This window comes from Humulus lupulus, chromosome 4 (assembly GCF_963169125.1).
Source record: "Humulus lupulus chromosome 4, drHumLupu1.1, whole genome shotgun sequence".
Taxonomy (NCBI): domain Eukaryota; kingdom Viridiplantae; phylum Streptophyta; class Magnoliopsida; order Rosales; family Cannabaceae; genus Humulus; species Humulus lupulus.
In genome coordinates, this window is record NC_084796.1 from 78,226,826 (window position 1) to 78,244,239 (window position 17,414).

General features: G+C 42.2%; 1 protein-coding gene across 1 annotated transcript; it reads left to right on the plus strand.

The window, feature by feature from the left end:
- Positions 1-9,792: 9,792 nt before the first annotated feature.
- LOC133830584 (2-hydroxy-palmitic acid dioxygenase MPO1) lies at positions 9,793-11,984 on the plus strand. Its single transcript, XM_062260592.1, has 4 exons — positions 9,793-10,297; positions 11,309-11,371; positions 11,496-11,567; positions 11,671-11,984. The coding sequence occupies exons 1-4, from the start codon at positions 9,953-9,955 to the stop codon at positions 11,785-11,787; spliced, it is 597 nt and encodes a 198-aa protein (XP_062116576.1). The 5' UTR covers positions 9,793-9,952; the 3' UTR covers positions 11,788-11,984.
- Positions 11,985-17,414: the final 5,430 nt, after the last annotated feature.

The following is a 17,414-nucleotide window of genomic DNA, read 5'->3' on the forward strand; positions in this document are numbered from 1 at the left end:
CTTCTCCCTCCTCATGGGGTCGGTGTGCAAATTCAACTATAAAATCTGCAAGTACCTGCCTGTTGACTGAGGTCCTTGGGGTGTAAGTGATGTCAAACTGACTTAATTCAATCGACCACTTCAACAACCTTCCCAAAGTTTCTGGTTTGTGCAAGACTTGATGCAAAGGGGTGTTGGTGAGCACTTCAACAGCATGAGCGTGAAAATAGGGCCTCAACTTTCGTGAAGCCACTATCAAGGCATACGCTAACTTTTCCATTTCTGGGTATCGGGTTTCTGCGTCTACCAACCGCATGCTCACATAGTACACGGGCTGCTGATGCTTCTTTTCTCCTTTGACCAGGGCGACACTTATAGCATGCTCTGATACGGCTAAGTACAAGTACAACTTTTTTCCTTTTTCTAGCTTAGCCAAAACGGGTGGTTTTCCTAGGTGTTCCTTTAGCTTAGCGAAGGCCTCCTGACAATCTTCATCCCAAGCGAACTTTTTGCTCCCTTTTAGGACATTGAAGAAAGGAAGGAATTTGTCTGTGGATCTGGAGATGAACCTATTAAGGGCTGCTACTCTCCCGATTAAGCACTGCACCTCCTTCTTGCTTCGTGGTGGGCTCATTTCCAACAATGCCTTGATTTTGTCAGGATTGGCCTCGACACCTCGGGAGTTTACCATAAAACCCAGGAACTTCCCTGACGAAACTCAGAATGTGCATTTAAGCGGGTTTAGCTTCATTCTGAATTTTCAGAGGGTGCCGAACATCTCACTGAGGTCGTTTGTGAGCTCTTATGTCTTCTTTGTCTTTACCAGCATATCATCTACGTATACTTCCATATTTCTCCCTATCTGATTCGTAAACATTCTATTCACCATCCTTTGATAAGTAGCACCTGCATTGTTTAATCCAAAAGGCATCACTTTGTAGCAATAAAGCCCCTTGTTTGTTATAAACAAAGTGTGTTATTCATCGGCTGGGTTCATGGGTATTTGATTGTACCCAAAATATGCGTCCATGAAACTAAGTAGCTCATGCCCCGCCGTGGCGTCTACTAACTGGTCTATCCTAGAAAGCGGGAAGCTATCCTTAGGGCAGGCTTTATTGAGGTTAGTAAAATCCACACACGTCCTGCACTTTCCATTGGGCTTTGGGACTAAAACTGGGTTTGATACCCATATTGGGTAGAATGCTTCTCGGATAAACCCATTTTCCTTCAACTTGTCAACCTCTTCTTTTAGGGCCGCGTATCTTTCTAGGTCTAGCACTCTCCTTTTCTGCCTCATAGGCCTTGCTTTTGGGTCGATGTTTAAGTGATGTCACATGATTGATGGGTCTATTCCCACCATGTCCTCGTGACTCCAGGCGAATACGTCGAGGTTGGCTTTCAAAAATTCTACCAGCTCCTCCTTCACGATACCCGGAAGGTTTCTTCCTACCTTCAACATCCTCAACGGCTCATTCATGACCGTGACTTCTTCCAACTCCTTTACTGACTCGGCTCTAGAATCCTCTGCGATCCGCGGATCCAACTTGTGTGGGTTTGTACTTCCATGCACCACCATTGCCATAGGCACTGATGGCTTTATGGCCATGCAGAGGGATGTGTTATAACATTCCCTCATCCTTCTGCTCTCCTTTCATGCTGGCTATTCCCCCAGGAGTTGGGAATTTCATGGCTAAGTGGCACACTGAAGTTATCACCTTCAATTCTCTTAGGGAGGGTCTCCCTAATATCGCATTGAAGGCTGAGGCACAATCTACCACGACAAAGTTTGCTATTATGATGGTTTGTCTGGGTTATTCTCCCATGGTGAGGGCTAACTCAATTGCACCTAGGGGTTGTATTGAATCTCCTACAAATCCATACAGGGAGGTATTGAAGGGCTTTAGGTACCGGATGTTCAATCCCATCTTCTCCAAAGATGGGCGATACAGGATGTCTACAGAGCTTCCATTATCCACTAAGACCCGATGCACCCTCATGTTTGCAAGTTGGACAGTCAACACCAAGGGGTCATTTTGAGGGAAATGCACACCCCGCGCATCTTCTTCAATGAAGGTTATCAAGTCGTTCTCCCCCTTAAAACTCTTCGGGGGTCGTTGCTCCAAACTTAAGACGCATGGCGGTGGATTTCGTTTGGCTTCCTTGGCGTATTTATCTCGCCCCTTCCTTGATTCACCTCTGAATCCTGGCCCTCTGAAGATGGTCCTAACTTCTCCTTGCATCTCTGGGGCTACCTCCCATGCCCGTGGCGAGGATACTCCTTCTGGCCTTTGGTTTTCTTTGCGGACGTATTTGCCCAAATGCCCCTGGGTATAAGCTTTTCAATTTCTATTTTCAAATGAGTGCATTTTGCGGTGGTGTGGCCGATATTTTTATGATACTGACAATATTTACCGAGGTCTCTTTTTTATCGGTCTTTTTTCATTGGCGGGGGCCTCATGAAAGGGACCTGATTTTCATTCGTGATGAAGATATGTTCCCTAGTGTGTGTGAGGTCAGTATAAAAGGTGTAGGGGGCTAGTTTGCGCTCATCAATGCATTGGGGCTTCCGACACCAATCATCTCTTGACCCTTCATAGACCCTCTTCTTCTTTGGGCTGCTTTAGCCTTCCCGGATTGAGGGTTTTGGTGGGGACCGGTCTTTTCAAACCTTAAGGCTCTTGTGACCATCCTAAACACGAATATATTCCTGTGCTCGTTCGTAAAAATTGTCCAAGTCTATAACCTCTCTCTTAAGAATGTTATCCCATAACTTACTGCCCGGGCGCACTCCAGCCATGATGGCCATTTTTAACTCCCCAAGGGTCAAGCTCCCTACTTTGGCTGCCCCCATATTGAACCGGTGGATATAGCTCTTTAGACTCTCATTTTCTCCTTGTTTCACGTTAGCGAGTCTGGTGCCTAGCATTGTGTAATCACGCACAACGTGATGTGCTGAAGAAATTCATCAGAAAATTGTTGCCAAGACCTGATGGACCCTGGCCGAAGTCTTTTGAACCATTTGTACACAGGTCCTTTCAACGTGACATGAAAGCAATGGCATCTGGCCATGCTACTAATTTCCCTTCATTTCATCAGGTCGTTAAATGCATCCAGATGGTACTTGGGATCCGTATTTCCTTCATATGGGGTCATATGAGGCTCCTTGAAGTTGGCTGGGAGTTGGATGACTTGGATTTCCTTAGTGAAGGGCGATTCATAGTTGAACTCGTCATCGACGACTTGTCCTCCAGATGTGGTGATTATCTTGCTCCGGAGGCTCCTCATTTTTGTATCTAGGTCTTGTCTCCTCTTGTTTAAGGAGTCTCTCAACGTGGACGGGTTAGCCTTTCCCTTTCCTTTGTCTTGCTGAGGCACCATAGGAGGTGTAGTCCTTTTATTCGCCCTTTTCTTGTTGAGCTTTTCCCGTAAGTCTGAGGGTGTTTTCCTTGAAGTGACTTCGACTTCGTTATGAGGGTTAGTGTTATTCTTCCACTATGGCCTCTAGGGCTGCTTTAGTGGTCTGGGACGTTCGTGCTGCTTTGCCCGGGGGGTATTACTGGTGGAGAGTCGAGTCCTCCCATCGTCCACTGGGACTGTGGTTTCTGCCCCCTCTTGACCTCTCTCTTTTCTCCTAGGAAGAGATATGTTTGATTTCTCTAAGGTGGTTTCTAGCCTTTGGTTCTTCCGGTGCAGTTCGCGTCTCTTCTCTTCGTAAAATCGAGATCTGGAATTCGAGCTCACAGAATGGACTCGGGGATGCTTGTCAGGCTTGTGCGTCGATGGGCCCAGATCTTGCCGGCCAGAGTTCGGCACCTGTCGCTGCCTTGGGGGTGGAAACTCGCCGGCATCTCTCGCGGGGGTAGCTACTGACCTCGGACAATTCTCATCAGGTGGGACGGCCGAGGACGAGGCTTCCTTTTCACCCTCAGGATCCCCTGGCTCCTTTGGTGCACCCACATCTTTGGGTGGTGGGGGATTCCTCATGGAGGCCTTCAGCTGATCTCTGTCGAGGTGGACCTCCACCTCTTGTGGTTCTCTCAGTCGCTTAGAGCGTCTTGGCATCTCTTTATGCCAGAGTGAATGAAAGAAGAGTGGCTTGGCACTTATCGTTCCCACAGACGGTGCCAAACTGTTGATGGTGAGAACTCGTCAACGATGTTAAGTTAGAAAAATCAAAGTATATAGCTTATAAATGGAGAACTTCAAGAACCTAATAAGAAACTTAGAAAATAGTTGCAGAAGGAAATGGAGAAAAGAACTTGTATTTCTCTTGATACAAAGCTACAATGTTTTTCCAACCCCCTTCAATGATGAAGTGAGGTTCCCTTTATAGTGGGCTCTAATGGCCCCTAATACATTGTGGTCTCGAGGGACCAGATTGTTCATAAGTACATTGTCAGGGAAGTGGCATCAGACGTAGTGGCATAAGTGGTGGTGTCGGCCCTGATACATGGTCGGAGACATGCACGTAGTGCCTCCACCATTGGTACTAACTTGTAGCATCACTACCTATCTAGTACGGACGTCAGAGTCATGCCTCTGTGCTCCTCATGGTCGTACAACCTGTTCCCATATGCGTGCCTTGTACCTGAAAGTTGCTCTCGTATATCCAAGATACACCCTTGCTCCAAGCCCCTTTTTATTTTGCTAAGTATAAGAGGACTTGTGGCCTTGAGTGAGATAAGCATGTGGGAGTCGCGCCGCACTGGTGACACCTTCCTTAGAAAATAGAGAAGGGCCTCATCAGCGGGGCATATGCTTATATCGTAGAGGTGTGGCCTCACGAGATGATGCGCGAGCCTAGGCACCTAGGCATGGCCGAGGCGTGGCCTGCGAGGCATAGCTCACGAGACGGTGCGCGGTCTTGGGCACCTAGGTGCGGTCATGGCGTGGCCTCGCGAGATGGGATGGTGCATGTTCCTGAGCACCTAGGCTCAGCAGAGGCATGGCCTCACGAGATGGGATGGTGCGCGTTCTTGGGCACCTAGGCGCGGCAGAGGTGTGGCCTTGCGAGATGGTGCGCGGACCTTGGCACCTAGGGGTGGTCGAGGTGTGGCCTGCGTTGTGTGGCCTCATGAGACAGAGTGCGGTCCTGGGCACCTAGGCGCGGCCTCGCGAGATAGGATGGTGTGCGTTTCTGGGCACTTGAGCGCGGCAGAGGCGTGGCCTCGCGAGACGGTGCACGGTCCTGGCCATGCCTGTGTGGCCTTGCAAGACGATGATGCGCAATTGGTGGCACGAGGTGCCTGGGCACGCGGCTGGCAGTGCGAGGCGCCTGGGGGCACGACACCTAGGCACAGGTCCATAGGACCTTCAGCAAGGTAAGCAAGGTGAAGTGAGATTGGGCCTCGCGTGGGGTGAGACTGGTCAATCTCGCGAAGGCCTTGCATGAGGCCTGGGACTTTCAGGATCATGTCCAATTTGCGGTGTTCACAACCTCTCAACGTCTCAAACCACTCTGTTTTCTTGTAAATAGCTGCGCAAGATAACAACTGGATCGGAATAAGTAAAACTTAGCAAAAACAGAAATAACTCGATCAAATGAAGAGTTTAAGAGCAGAGATACTTACGAGTTCAGTTGAAATAACAGGCGATAGGAATTTGGCGGGAGATGGAAACAGGCGAGCTTTACATAATTTAGGAAGTCTGCGAAATACTGATCTAGTGGGAGCAAGGCGCCTACCTTCAGGTGTTCATCACTCCATGCCCCAAAGTTGTCCTCCAACGAGGTGTAGCTTCGCTCACCTTCCAATGGAGGTCAAGCATAGAAGTTGGGATTCATCTCGATCCTGTGACTTAGCATAATTTTATTCACTTTGGGTTAAGAAGTAATTCTAAACACGATCCTCTCGCCCTCAAACGAACTATTAGGTCCTACCTCGATCTCCTTCTCCACCACTGGGCCAAAGTGGGGAATGGGGGTCTCAGGGGCGACCTGATTATCCTTGCCCTTCTATTTACATGTAAACTTTGTGGAGAAATCATAGTCACGAGATTAAAGCAAGAAGAGATCTGAGGGTCAAAATTAAATAAACCAACAGCGGCAAAAAGTTGACAAGACAACTATCACAGTACTCGAAACTCGAACAGGCACCTATAACAATCAGACACTTGTCCCGTACTCGAGTGAGTGGATGAGCACGTTTTCTTATAACAGAAGCAGAAAAGCCCCTATTGTGCATGTCAGAAGTGACATCATGCATGAGTAGGAGATTGGGGTGGGGGGCAAATGTTGTACCCTAAAACACGAGCTCAACTATCTAGCTTGAGGTACAACTTGCGTGAAATAAATAAAGGAGGCAAGACTTTAGATATGTTTCGTTAACTCCGGACCAAACAGCTCGAGGTTGTGTCATTAAGTCCGGAACAACCCAGGATCTACCAAGATCGTTAAAGATGCAAATGACAGACATCGAGGTACCTAGCGTCTAGATCACTTGCATCAAGCTTTAGCATTATCTAAGTCTAGCCATCCTGTTCCAGTTATGTCCAGCTCGAGAATGGCATCTAGCTTGGGGTGTTTCAACGACACACATGGAAAAATTCCTACAGACTCGGATGCCCGATATGCACAATAAATGCACTCAATCGTTATATACATTTATTGATTGATGTAAATAGCAATACGCCTAATTAGAATATTTAAATGTCCATTAATTTGAGAACTTACCCAATATTGTATGTTACCATAAGCACAGTTACCCAATATTGTCCATGATAATTCCCTATAAATACAAGGGGAATTGACAGTAAAAGGGATCGACATTCTGTATGCAAAAACTCTGCCAAAATTGCTAGGGTTCCTAAACAGATCATTAAATTATTTATATATTACATAAAGTATATATAATTGATAATGAAATCTAATTAAAAAGAAATAAGAATATGTTATTTTATTTTTAATTTGCCCTATTTATATATAGAAAAAAGTTAATATATTTGTATATATGAAAATATATATATATATCTACATATATATCCAAAAAGAAAGTGAATTTTGAAGAATGAAAATGTTGTTTATACATATGTGGTGAAAGTAAGAAAAAAATATTAAAATATTTTTGAAGGAGTCTTAAAGTTTATTTACATGTGTGAAGAGGAACTATTCATGAGGAGATATTATAACATATTAAATAAAGAGTCATTTTAAGAGTTGAGCTATATTTTAACCAAGTAGCTATCATAGCTCTTCTATTTTGAGTGCTCTAAGTGATATTTTTTTTAATAGTTATTATAACTATTCCATTCGAACAGCTTTAAGTGATACATTTCTCTAAGACTATCTCCATTACAAAATGTAAATTTTGTGTTAAATTTAGCACAAAAAATTAGTTAATGTTATATTTGGCTCAATATTTGCAATGGTGCTCTAATGCACAAGATACAAATTGATACAAAAAAGTCAATAATTCATTCAATATTTATTAAGAATATACAAAAACTAATTTTTTTTATTATTTTTTATTACCCAAATTATGTACTCCAAGAAATTTGTCATTAAAAAAAATAAAAAATAATATATGGTTCGTCATTAGTTGTCAACTAGTCAATTATAATAATTAGCGATAATACGGTGAATAAAAAAATAGCATTTATTGATGTGTCAAATTTGCCTCATACTATATTTTGTGCCAAATTTGACCCATGTTATATTTTGTGCCAAATTTGCTACAACTTTTAGCATGTGCCAAATTTGGCACACTTTTTAGAAAACCATTGGAATTGTATTTTTTGTAAGATGTGTTAAATATAACATTGCACTAGCTTTTTGACACTCCATTGAAGATGCTCTCCAAGTGATACATTTTAGAAAAGTTGAGGCCCTATAGTGATATAATCCCTTATAAATATATAAGATGTGAAAAGTATATGAAATGTTATTTATGATTTTTGCCCCCCGAATTATGACATATACATTATCGTGGCCCTTAATATTTTTTGGCCGTTAAAAATTCTCCTATACTATTTACAATGTTGTAAATTGGGACTTCCATCTAATTTTGTCCAATGTGACTAACAGAATGCTGACGTGACTCTTTACTTGCTGATGTATCTTGGTTAGTGTCACATGTGTATTTTAAAAATATTAAAAAACTCATTTTTATTAAAAATTATTAAATTTAAAATAAATTATTACACTAAAAATAACTTAAATTAAATCAAATCATACAAAATTAACTTTTATTTTTTATAGATTATGATTTATTTTAAATTTATTAATTTTTAATAATTTTTAAATTTATTTTCTTAAAATACAGCCATTTTGCTAATGTGGCCTAGACACATCAGTAATTAAAGTGTCCTTTTAGTATGTGGTTAGCCGCATTTGACAAAATTGGATGAAAATCTCATTTTATAATATTGTAAGGGAAATTTCATGTTATATGCCTAATAACTTAGTGAAAATTTTTAATATGCCACCATAAGTTACTATCCCTCACTCTCTCTAACATTCTAATCTTATTCTCTCACTCTCTCTAACATTCTAATCTTGTAGATCTCGAAAAAATAGCAAAATTAAAAAAAAAATCAAAAATCTGAAACTGACATTTGAGTGAAAAAATATGAATCTCCAAAGTTTTTGTCAAATTTTAGTGCAGAGCATCGAAATTGCATCGAAAAAGCATCGTTTTGGATAAAAATCAAGTTTTCATGATTGCATCGAAACATCATCGATGTACCATCGATGTTGCATCGAAATACCATCGATTTTGCATCGAAACAACATTGATTTTGCATCGAAAAGTCATCGTTTTGGCAAAAAAAACAAGTTTCATGATTGCATCGCAACAGCATCGAAATATCATCGATTTTGCATCAAAACACCATCGATGTACCATCGATTTTGCATCGAAACACTATCGATTTTGCATCAAAACATCATCGATGTACTATCGATTTTGCATCGAAACACCATCAATTTTGCATCGAAAAAAGCATCGTTTTGGATAAAAATCAAGTTTTCATGATTGCATCAAAACATTATCGATATACCATCGATTTTTCGATGCAAATTCGATGGTATTTCGATATTCTTTCGATGCAATCATAAAAACTTATTTTTTGGCCAAAACGATGTTTGTTCGATGCAAAATCGATGGTACATCAATGATGTTTCGATGCAAAATCGATAGTATTTCGATGTAAAATCAATGGTGTTTCGATGCAAAATCGATAGTACATCGATGATGTTTCGATGCAAAATCGATGATATTTCGATGCTGGTGCGATGCAATCATGAAAACTTGTTTTTTTGCCAAAACGATGACTTTTCTATGCAAAATCAATGGTGTTGCAATGCCAAATCGATGGTATTTAGATGCAAAATCGATGGTACATTGATAATGTTTCGATGCAATCATGAAAACTTGATTTTTATCCAAAACAATGCTTTTTCGATGCAATTTCAATGCAATTTCGATACTTTGCACTGAAATTTGACGAAAATTTTGGAGATTCATATTTTTTACTCAAATATCGGTTTCAGATGATTTTTTTAATTTTGGTATTTTTTCGAGATCTATAATATTAGAATGTTAGAGAGAGCGAGAGAATAAGAGATGTTAGAGAGAGGAAGTTTGGATTGAGAGAGAAAATGAGTATTTGAATGTTAGGGGTATTTTTGTCTAAAAAATTGAAATTATCATATATTTGGGAAAATAACTTACGGTGACATATTAAAAAATTTCAGTAAGTTATCATGTATATAACATAAAATTTCCCTAAAATTTCCCTACTGTAAATAATTTGAGAAATTTTTTAATAATTTGGGAATTTTTAATGGTCCGAAAAAGTTAGAACTTAGAGGCACAATAACGCAAAAATCCTAAATAGTCTATAAAAAGTTGGCCCCAAGTCACATAGGTAGGACAGATTTATAGACCATCGATTCCCGTGATCTCTCCGTCTCCCTTTCTCGAAGCCTCCTCCTTTGTATTGTTCTTTTTCATTTTCCTGGAAAATTTTGTTGTTGATGGGGAGGTCAGGATTGTTTGATCTGGAGAAGCACTTTGCCTTCTACGGGGCATATCACAGCAACCCAGTTAATATTTTGATACATACTTTGTTTGTGTGGCCAATCCTTTTCTCTACTCTTCTTCTTATGTACTTTACGCCATCTCTGTTCAATTTCCCATATGGGTTTGATCCTGGCTATGGACTTATTTTGAATCTGGGGTTCGTTTTTACTGTTATCTATAGTCTGTTCTACGTCTGTTTGGACAACAAAGCTGGCTCTTTGGCTGCTTTGCTCTGTTTTCTTTGTTGGGTTGGAGCCAGTCTTCTTGGTCAACGCCTTGGCTTCTCATTGGGATGGAAGGTAAGCCCCCCCACCATCAGAGATAAAATTCTCTGTTGGATTAGTTTTGTTTTGTCCTTATTTTTTTTTAACATATTTTTTAATTGGAGTCATGTATAGCATAGAACCTGTACAGAATTTGAGATGGAAAGAAGAAAGTGGCAATTATTTAAAATGGGTTATTTTCTGGAATGAATAATTTTGAAATAGGTTTTACTTTATTATCTTAATAAATTTTGTTTTGGAGGTGCTATTTTTTAATTGACATTGCTGTTGGATTAGGAGTGTTTTGTTTTGACTTGTTTATGGTTACATGATTTTTTGGTACATGTTTTTTAATTGGAGTCACGTATAGCATATCTGATTAGCATAGAACATGATTAGAACTTGAGATGGAATCATGGAAAGTAGAAATTTCCAATTATTTAAAGTGGGTTATTTTTTATAATGAATGATTTTGATAAGGATTTTACTCTATTAACTTAATTTTGTTTTGGGTGCTATCTTTTACTGACATTGCTGTTGGATTAGGAGAGTTTTGCTTTGACATGTTTATGGTTACATGATTTTCATTAACATGTTTATGTATTTTCATTAGTGTTTATGGCTGGTAAAGAAATTGACATCCGAAGACTTTGTCAAGCAAGCGTGGATAAGATTATGCGATTAGTTCCTATGGAAAAACTTTCCCTTGTTTTTTAATCTGAGAAAAGTTGGTTGACTTTCATAGGGTTTATCGCAGTTAGAGACTTTTGGTTGCCCTTAGTTAATGGTTAATTTTGTTTAAATGTGAGCTTTTATATTATTATGAAATGAGTTGCAAAACTTAGTTCTCTTAACCGAAGCCTTTCCCTGAGTTTGAAATTCTTCAACTAAAAAAAGGGAGGGGAGGGGGTAAACAAGGCTTAAAATATTGTAATCATCAACGTCATGTAACCATAATCTGAGATCCAGATTTTATGCTTGTTTCGTTCCATTTTTCTTTGTTAAGGTTCAATATTTATTAACACTAAATTGCAAATTTAATTTCAGGTTGGACTGGCAGCTCAATTGGTGTGTTGGACAGGGCAGTTTATAGGACATGGGGTGTTTGAGGTTGACTAGCTCTGTACTCTGAACTATCCTTAATTTATTCTATAATTCTATTTTGAACATAGTACAACTTTCTATGCTTGAAAAGAATCACATATATCTCTTTCCATATTTGCTGTGGTTGTAGAAACGCGCACCAGCTCTTCTGGACAACCTTGTTCAAGCCTTCTTGATGGCTCCTTTCTTTGTTTTGCTTGAGGTAATTTGTGTTACTCTCAGAACTGCAAATTGATTTTTTTGTTTGGTAATGATTTGGATTTGTTGATTACCATTTATTTTTAATTGTCACCATTTTTTTTAAGGTTCTTCTGTCTGTTTTGGACTATGAACCTTATCCGGGGTTTCGCACAACTGTGGAAGCAAGGATTAATGCTGATATCCAAGAGTGGCAAGAAAAGAAGCAAAAAAAAATCTCTTAAAACTGGTGTTGAACATAGTTCGATGATTATAATTTTAGAACCCTTTGGAGAAGGGGTAAGTAAGAAAGGCCATGTACATCGGTGCTTGTTTATCATACTGATTGTACACTTTTTCTCATATTAAGAATGTACCATGTGCCTTTTCAAATTATGTCCAAGGTCCAAAAATTATAAAGTATCTTTACCTGGTTGAACTACATGAAATATTCAATACATGCTTCAGTAAAATTGATACAAAGAAATGAACAAACGTTCTTGGTCTGGTCTGTCTATGCAGTATACTGATAGCAATACAGAACTAAAGAAACAATTAATGGGGAAATAGAGCCAGCATTATCATTGAAAATACCAAGAATCCGAGAGCTTGGTTCTCTCCAAACAAACAAAGTTTTCACCAGAAATTTCCACACTAATTACATAAAAATATTGACTATTAATAGTCTGGCCTAGCTCATCCCGTATACCCCCATACACCCAATAATGCCCCTTCTAACTAACTTCCTTCTTTTCTTGCTGATCTGGCGCTTTCCACCGACTCTTCCCCTGCTGAACTGGCATGTTTCTGTGCTCCTCCTCTTCTTCTAGCGTACACGTATGTTAGAGGTCTATCATTACCCCCGGCCCAAAAACGCACATTGTCCTCAAGGTGGAAACTAGGGAATTGCTGCTGAATGGTGGCAAAGTTTTCCCAAGTGGATTCACAATCAGGTAAGTGCATCCACTTAATAAGTACCTGTGGTTGTTCTCTGTGATTGCCTGGGCGTACGTCTAGGACTGCTTCTGGTTCCAGCAACCATTCCAACTCAGATGTGAGATTTTTAGGGAGCGTGGTGGCTGTCTGTTGAGGCCCCAATGCAGGACGGAGTAGTGAGACATGAAAAACGGGGTGTATTTTTGCCTCTGCTGGAAGTTGAAGTTTGTAGGCCGCTCCCCCTATTTTGGACAGAACGGTAAAGGGACCAAAAAACAAAGGACCTAACTTCTGATTCTGTCGTTTGGCCAAAGTGCGCTGTCGATAAGGTTTCAGCTTCACATAAACTCGATCTCCCGGCTGAAACTGAATGTCCCTCCTCTTCTTGTCGGCTTGGTGCTTCATCTTTTGCTGGGCACGTTGAAGGTTAAGCTTCAGCAGCTCCAAAACCTCATCTCTGGCCTGTAAATTCTGTTCGACAGCAGAGACAATAGTTTGATTTCCCTCTAAGCGTATTAAAGGCGGCGAATCCCTGTGATATAAGGCCTTAAAAGGTGTCATTCCTGCGGCAGAATGGTATGAAGTATTATACCAATACTCAGCCCATGCCAACCATTTAACCCACTGCGTGGCTTTCGAACTCACAAAACAACGAAGGTATGTTTCCAAGCATCGATTAACTACCTCCGATTGGCCATCTGTTTGGGGGTGATAAGATGAACTGCGCTTCAAAGTCGTCCCCTGCAACTTGAACAACTCTTTCCAAAAAAGAATTAAGAAAATTTTGTCGCGATCCGAGACAATAGATTTAGGGATGCCAAGAAGTTTGACGACCTCTCTAACAAATACAGAAGCCACGGTCACCGCTGTATAAGGGTGGCGTAGGGGTATAAAATGGGCATACTTGGAGAGGCGGTCGACCACCACGAAGATGGAGTCAAATCCATTAGATTGGGGGAGGCCCTCTATAAAATCCATTGAAATATCGTCCCACACTTGTTCGGGAATGGGAAGGGGCTGGAGTAATCCGATTGGAGATTGAGCTAAGTATTTGTTTTGCTGGCATATCGAACATGCTGCTACATATTTTTGGATATCCGCCCTCATTCCGTGCCAATAAAAATCAGCAGCCACCCTTTGGAATGTGCGAAAAACCCCTGCGTGACCCCCAATGTTGCTGTCGTGGTATTCATGTAAAAGCAGCGAGATAAACGGCGATGAAGAGGGAAGAACCAGCCTGCCTTTAAACTTGAGACACCCCTGGTTATAAGAGTACCCAGCACACGATTTTCCTTCCTGCAGTTGCTGAATTATTTTGGACAGCAGCGGGTCCGTGGTCACATGGTTCTGCAAATCGGTAACAGAAATCAAATTAGGGGCTGATATGGCGTGGCACTCTACCTCTGCTGGCATTCTAGACAAGGCGTCGGTAGCTTTGTTCTCCAGCCCAGGCCGATACTGTATGCGGAAGTCGTAACCCAGCAGCTTGGTTAACCATTTCTGATGTTCGGTGGCGACCATTCGCTGCTCTAATAGATACCTCAAGCTTCGTTGGTCGGTGCGCACAATGAACTGTCTTCCCAACAAATACGGCCTCCATTTCTGTATTGCAAGAACAATAGCCATTAGTTCCCTTTCATAAACAGACTTACAGCGAGCTTGTGGAGACAAAGCTTTACTGAAATAAGCAATAGGGCGCTGTTGTTGCATCAAAACAGCCCCAATACCCATGCCGGAAGCGTCGGTTTCCATCACAAATGGTTCTGAAAAATTAGGGAGGGCCAAGACGGGAATGCTACACATTGCTTCTTTCAAACGGTCAAAAGCTTCCTGGGCTTCAGTACTCCATCCAAACGCGTCCTTTTTGAGTTGATCTGTCAATGGTAGTGCTATTTGGCCATACCCTTTGACGAACTTTCTGTAATATCCCGTTAACCCCAAGAAACCGCGTAGATCTTTAAGTGTCTTCGGCGTGGGCCATTGAGACATAGCTGCCAGCTTTAGAGGGTCGGCGGATACTCCTTCCGCTGAAACGATGTGCCCCAAATATTCGAGTTGCGATCTAGCAAATAGACACTTCTTCTTGTTGGCAAATAATCTGTGGTTGCTGAGACAACGAAACACGATCTCTAGATGTTGTAGATGAAGTTCTATGGAGGCGCTATACACCAAAATATCATCAAAAAAGACGAGCACAAATTTTCTCAAAAATTCACGAAATACGTCATTCATCAAAGCTTGAAATGTTGCTGGAGCGTTTGTGAGACCAAATGGCATTACTAAAAATTCGTAGTGCCCCTCATGTGTGCGAAATGCAGTTTTCTCAACATCCGTGGCGGCTACCCTTATTTGGTGGTACCCCGATTTGAGGTCTAACTTGGAAAACACTGTTGCTCCATAAAGCTCGTCAAGTAGTTCATCAATAACCGGAATCGGAAATTTATCTGCCACCGTTTCTCTATTTAATGCCCGGTAATCCACGCAAAACCTCCAGCTCCCATCTTTCTTCTTTACTAGCAATACCGGGCTAGAAAAAGGGCTTGTGCTCGGTTGAATGATCCCTGCTTGAAGCATTTCTTTCAAGAGCCGCTCGATTTCATCCTTTTGAATCTGTGCATAACGATAGGGGCGGACTGAGATGGGACCCACGCCTTCCTTCAGTGTAATGTGATGCTCGTGTGAGCGTGAAGGTGGTAAGCCCTCGGGTAGACAAAAAACACTCTCATGGCGCTGTAATAATTCTGCCACTGCCTCTGGAATATCTCCCAAATCCTGTGTTTGTTCCATGGACAGCGAGTTAAATTGGACCCAGTAACTGTGCCCCTTCTGCTGAACTGAGTGCAGCAATGCTTTGAGAGAAATCTGCGATTTACAAAGACTGGGATCTCCTTGAAGTGTGATCCACGTCCCTCCTACTTCAAATTTCATCACCATTGTTTTCCAATTCACTTCCATATTTCCTAATGAGCCCAGCCACTGAATACCCAAGATAGCATCTGCCCCACCTAGCTCCAGCGGTAGAAAATCCGTTATCACCCGTAAGGCACCCAATTCCAATTCCACGTTAGCACATACTCCCTCCGTTCTAACTCTGCCCCCAGTACCGAGCAAAACTCCATAGGCTGTGGTAGCTGTAATAGGAATATTAGAGGCCGACACCAACTCCTTCGAAATAAAATTGTGTGTTGCTCCACTATCTATGAGAACTGTAACAGGTTGTGCAGCTATTTTGCCCGATAGTTTCATCGTATGGGCTGAGGAAATGCCCACCAACGAATTCAGTGATAACATCGCTAATTGGTCTTCCGAACCGGCATCCACGCTTGCTTCCGGACTTAATGGGGGTGATTCGTGAGACTCATTTTCGTCCATCTCATCCGCTACTAATAAAACTTGCAATGTCTTCTGGTCACAAACATGCCCTCTATGGAACTTCTTATCACATTTAAAACAAAGACCTCTACTACGTCTATCTTGGTATTCTGCTTCCGTTAACTTCTTCTGCAATGGAGGAGTAGACTGCTTTCCCCCAACACTACTCGAGGATCCCGTTTGCTGCCCAGAATTACCAGTAAAAAACTGGGTAGAACTTCTTGCAGTCGGCGGCAAGGGAGAGAACCGTGGGACAGCAAATGGGCTGGGAGAAGCCCTAGTGTAATTGTTCTTCTGTTGGAGGCCCAACCCAAGTAGCTGCTGCCCCTCCTCAATTCGCTGGGCCGTCTCCATAATATGGGCCAAGCCCACTGGTTGCAACATGTGCAAAGGCCCTTTGACCTCCTCCTTCAGTCCTTTGATGAAGCATCCTTCCAGCACGTGCTCTGGAACACCGACCACCCGAGAAGCCAGAGCCTCCCAACGGAGCCGATAAGCCTTCACTGTTGTCTCCTGTCGAATGGACAAAAGCTCCTCGGTCGTCGATCCCACTGGTACCTCTCTGAATCGAAGTAGCAGTAAATGCTTTAAAGTCGCCCATGACGTTATGCGATGCCGTTGGTGTTCCCACTGAAACCAAGTGAGGGCGTCTCCCTCCAGTCCGATAATTGCTGCTTCAAGCATATGAGATTCGGACAACCTATTCAGCATAAAATACCGCTCGGCTCGAAGTACCCACCCATCGGGGTTGTCCCCGGAGAATAGAGGAAGCTCCATTCTAGGCGGTCTGAAATCGCGACCACCAATGGAGTCCGTCGGAATAAATGGAGGGCCGGTCGCTGACGGAGGATGCTGTGGTGCCGTGGTCTGGTCATCGCGAAGTGTATGTGAAGAAGAACTATCTCCGTCAACTGCTCTACGGTGCCGATCGTCGTCCTCACTGGGTGCGACTGGTGCTGCCCGACCCGATCCTTGCAGTAAGTGGGTGATATGGGTAAGCAGTAACTCCACCTTCTTCTCTAGGCCTGGAATTCGTTGCGTGTCCGTACGTAAGGCGTCTAATTCCTGCGGGAATTGTTGGAATTGGGCTCGCATCTCCGAAACTTCCCTACGCAGCTCCGACTGTACCTCCTCTAATTTCTCTTCTACCAATTCCAATTGAACATTAGTTTTCGGTCCCATTGTGGATCTGTGCTCTGATACCACTATGATAGCAATACAGAACTAAAGAAACAATTAATGGGGAAATAGAGCCAGCATTATCATTGAAAATACCAAGAATCCGAGAGCTTGGTTCTCTCCAAACAAACAAAGTTTTCACCAGAAATTTCCACACTAATTACATAAAAATATTGACTATTAATAGCCTGGCCTAGCTCATCCCGTATACCCCCATACACCCAATAATGCCCCTTCTAACTAACTTCCTTCTTTTCTTGCTGATCTGGCGCTTTCCTCCGACTCTTCCCCTGCTGAACTGGCATGTTTCTGTGCTCCTCCTCTTCTTCTAGCGTACACGTATGTTAGAGGTCTATCATATACCTAGAGAACAGTCTTCAGTTAA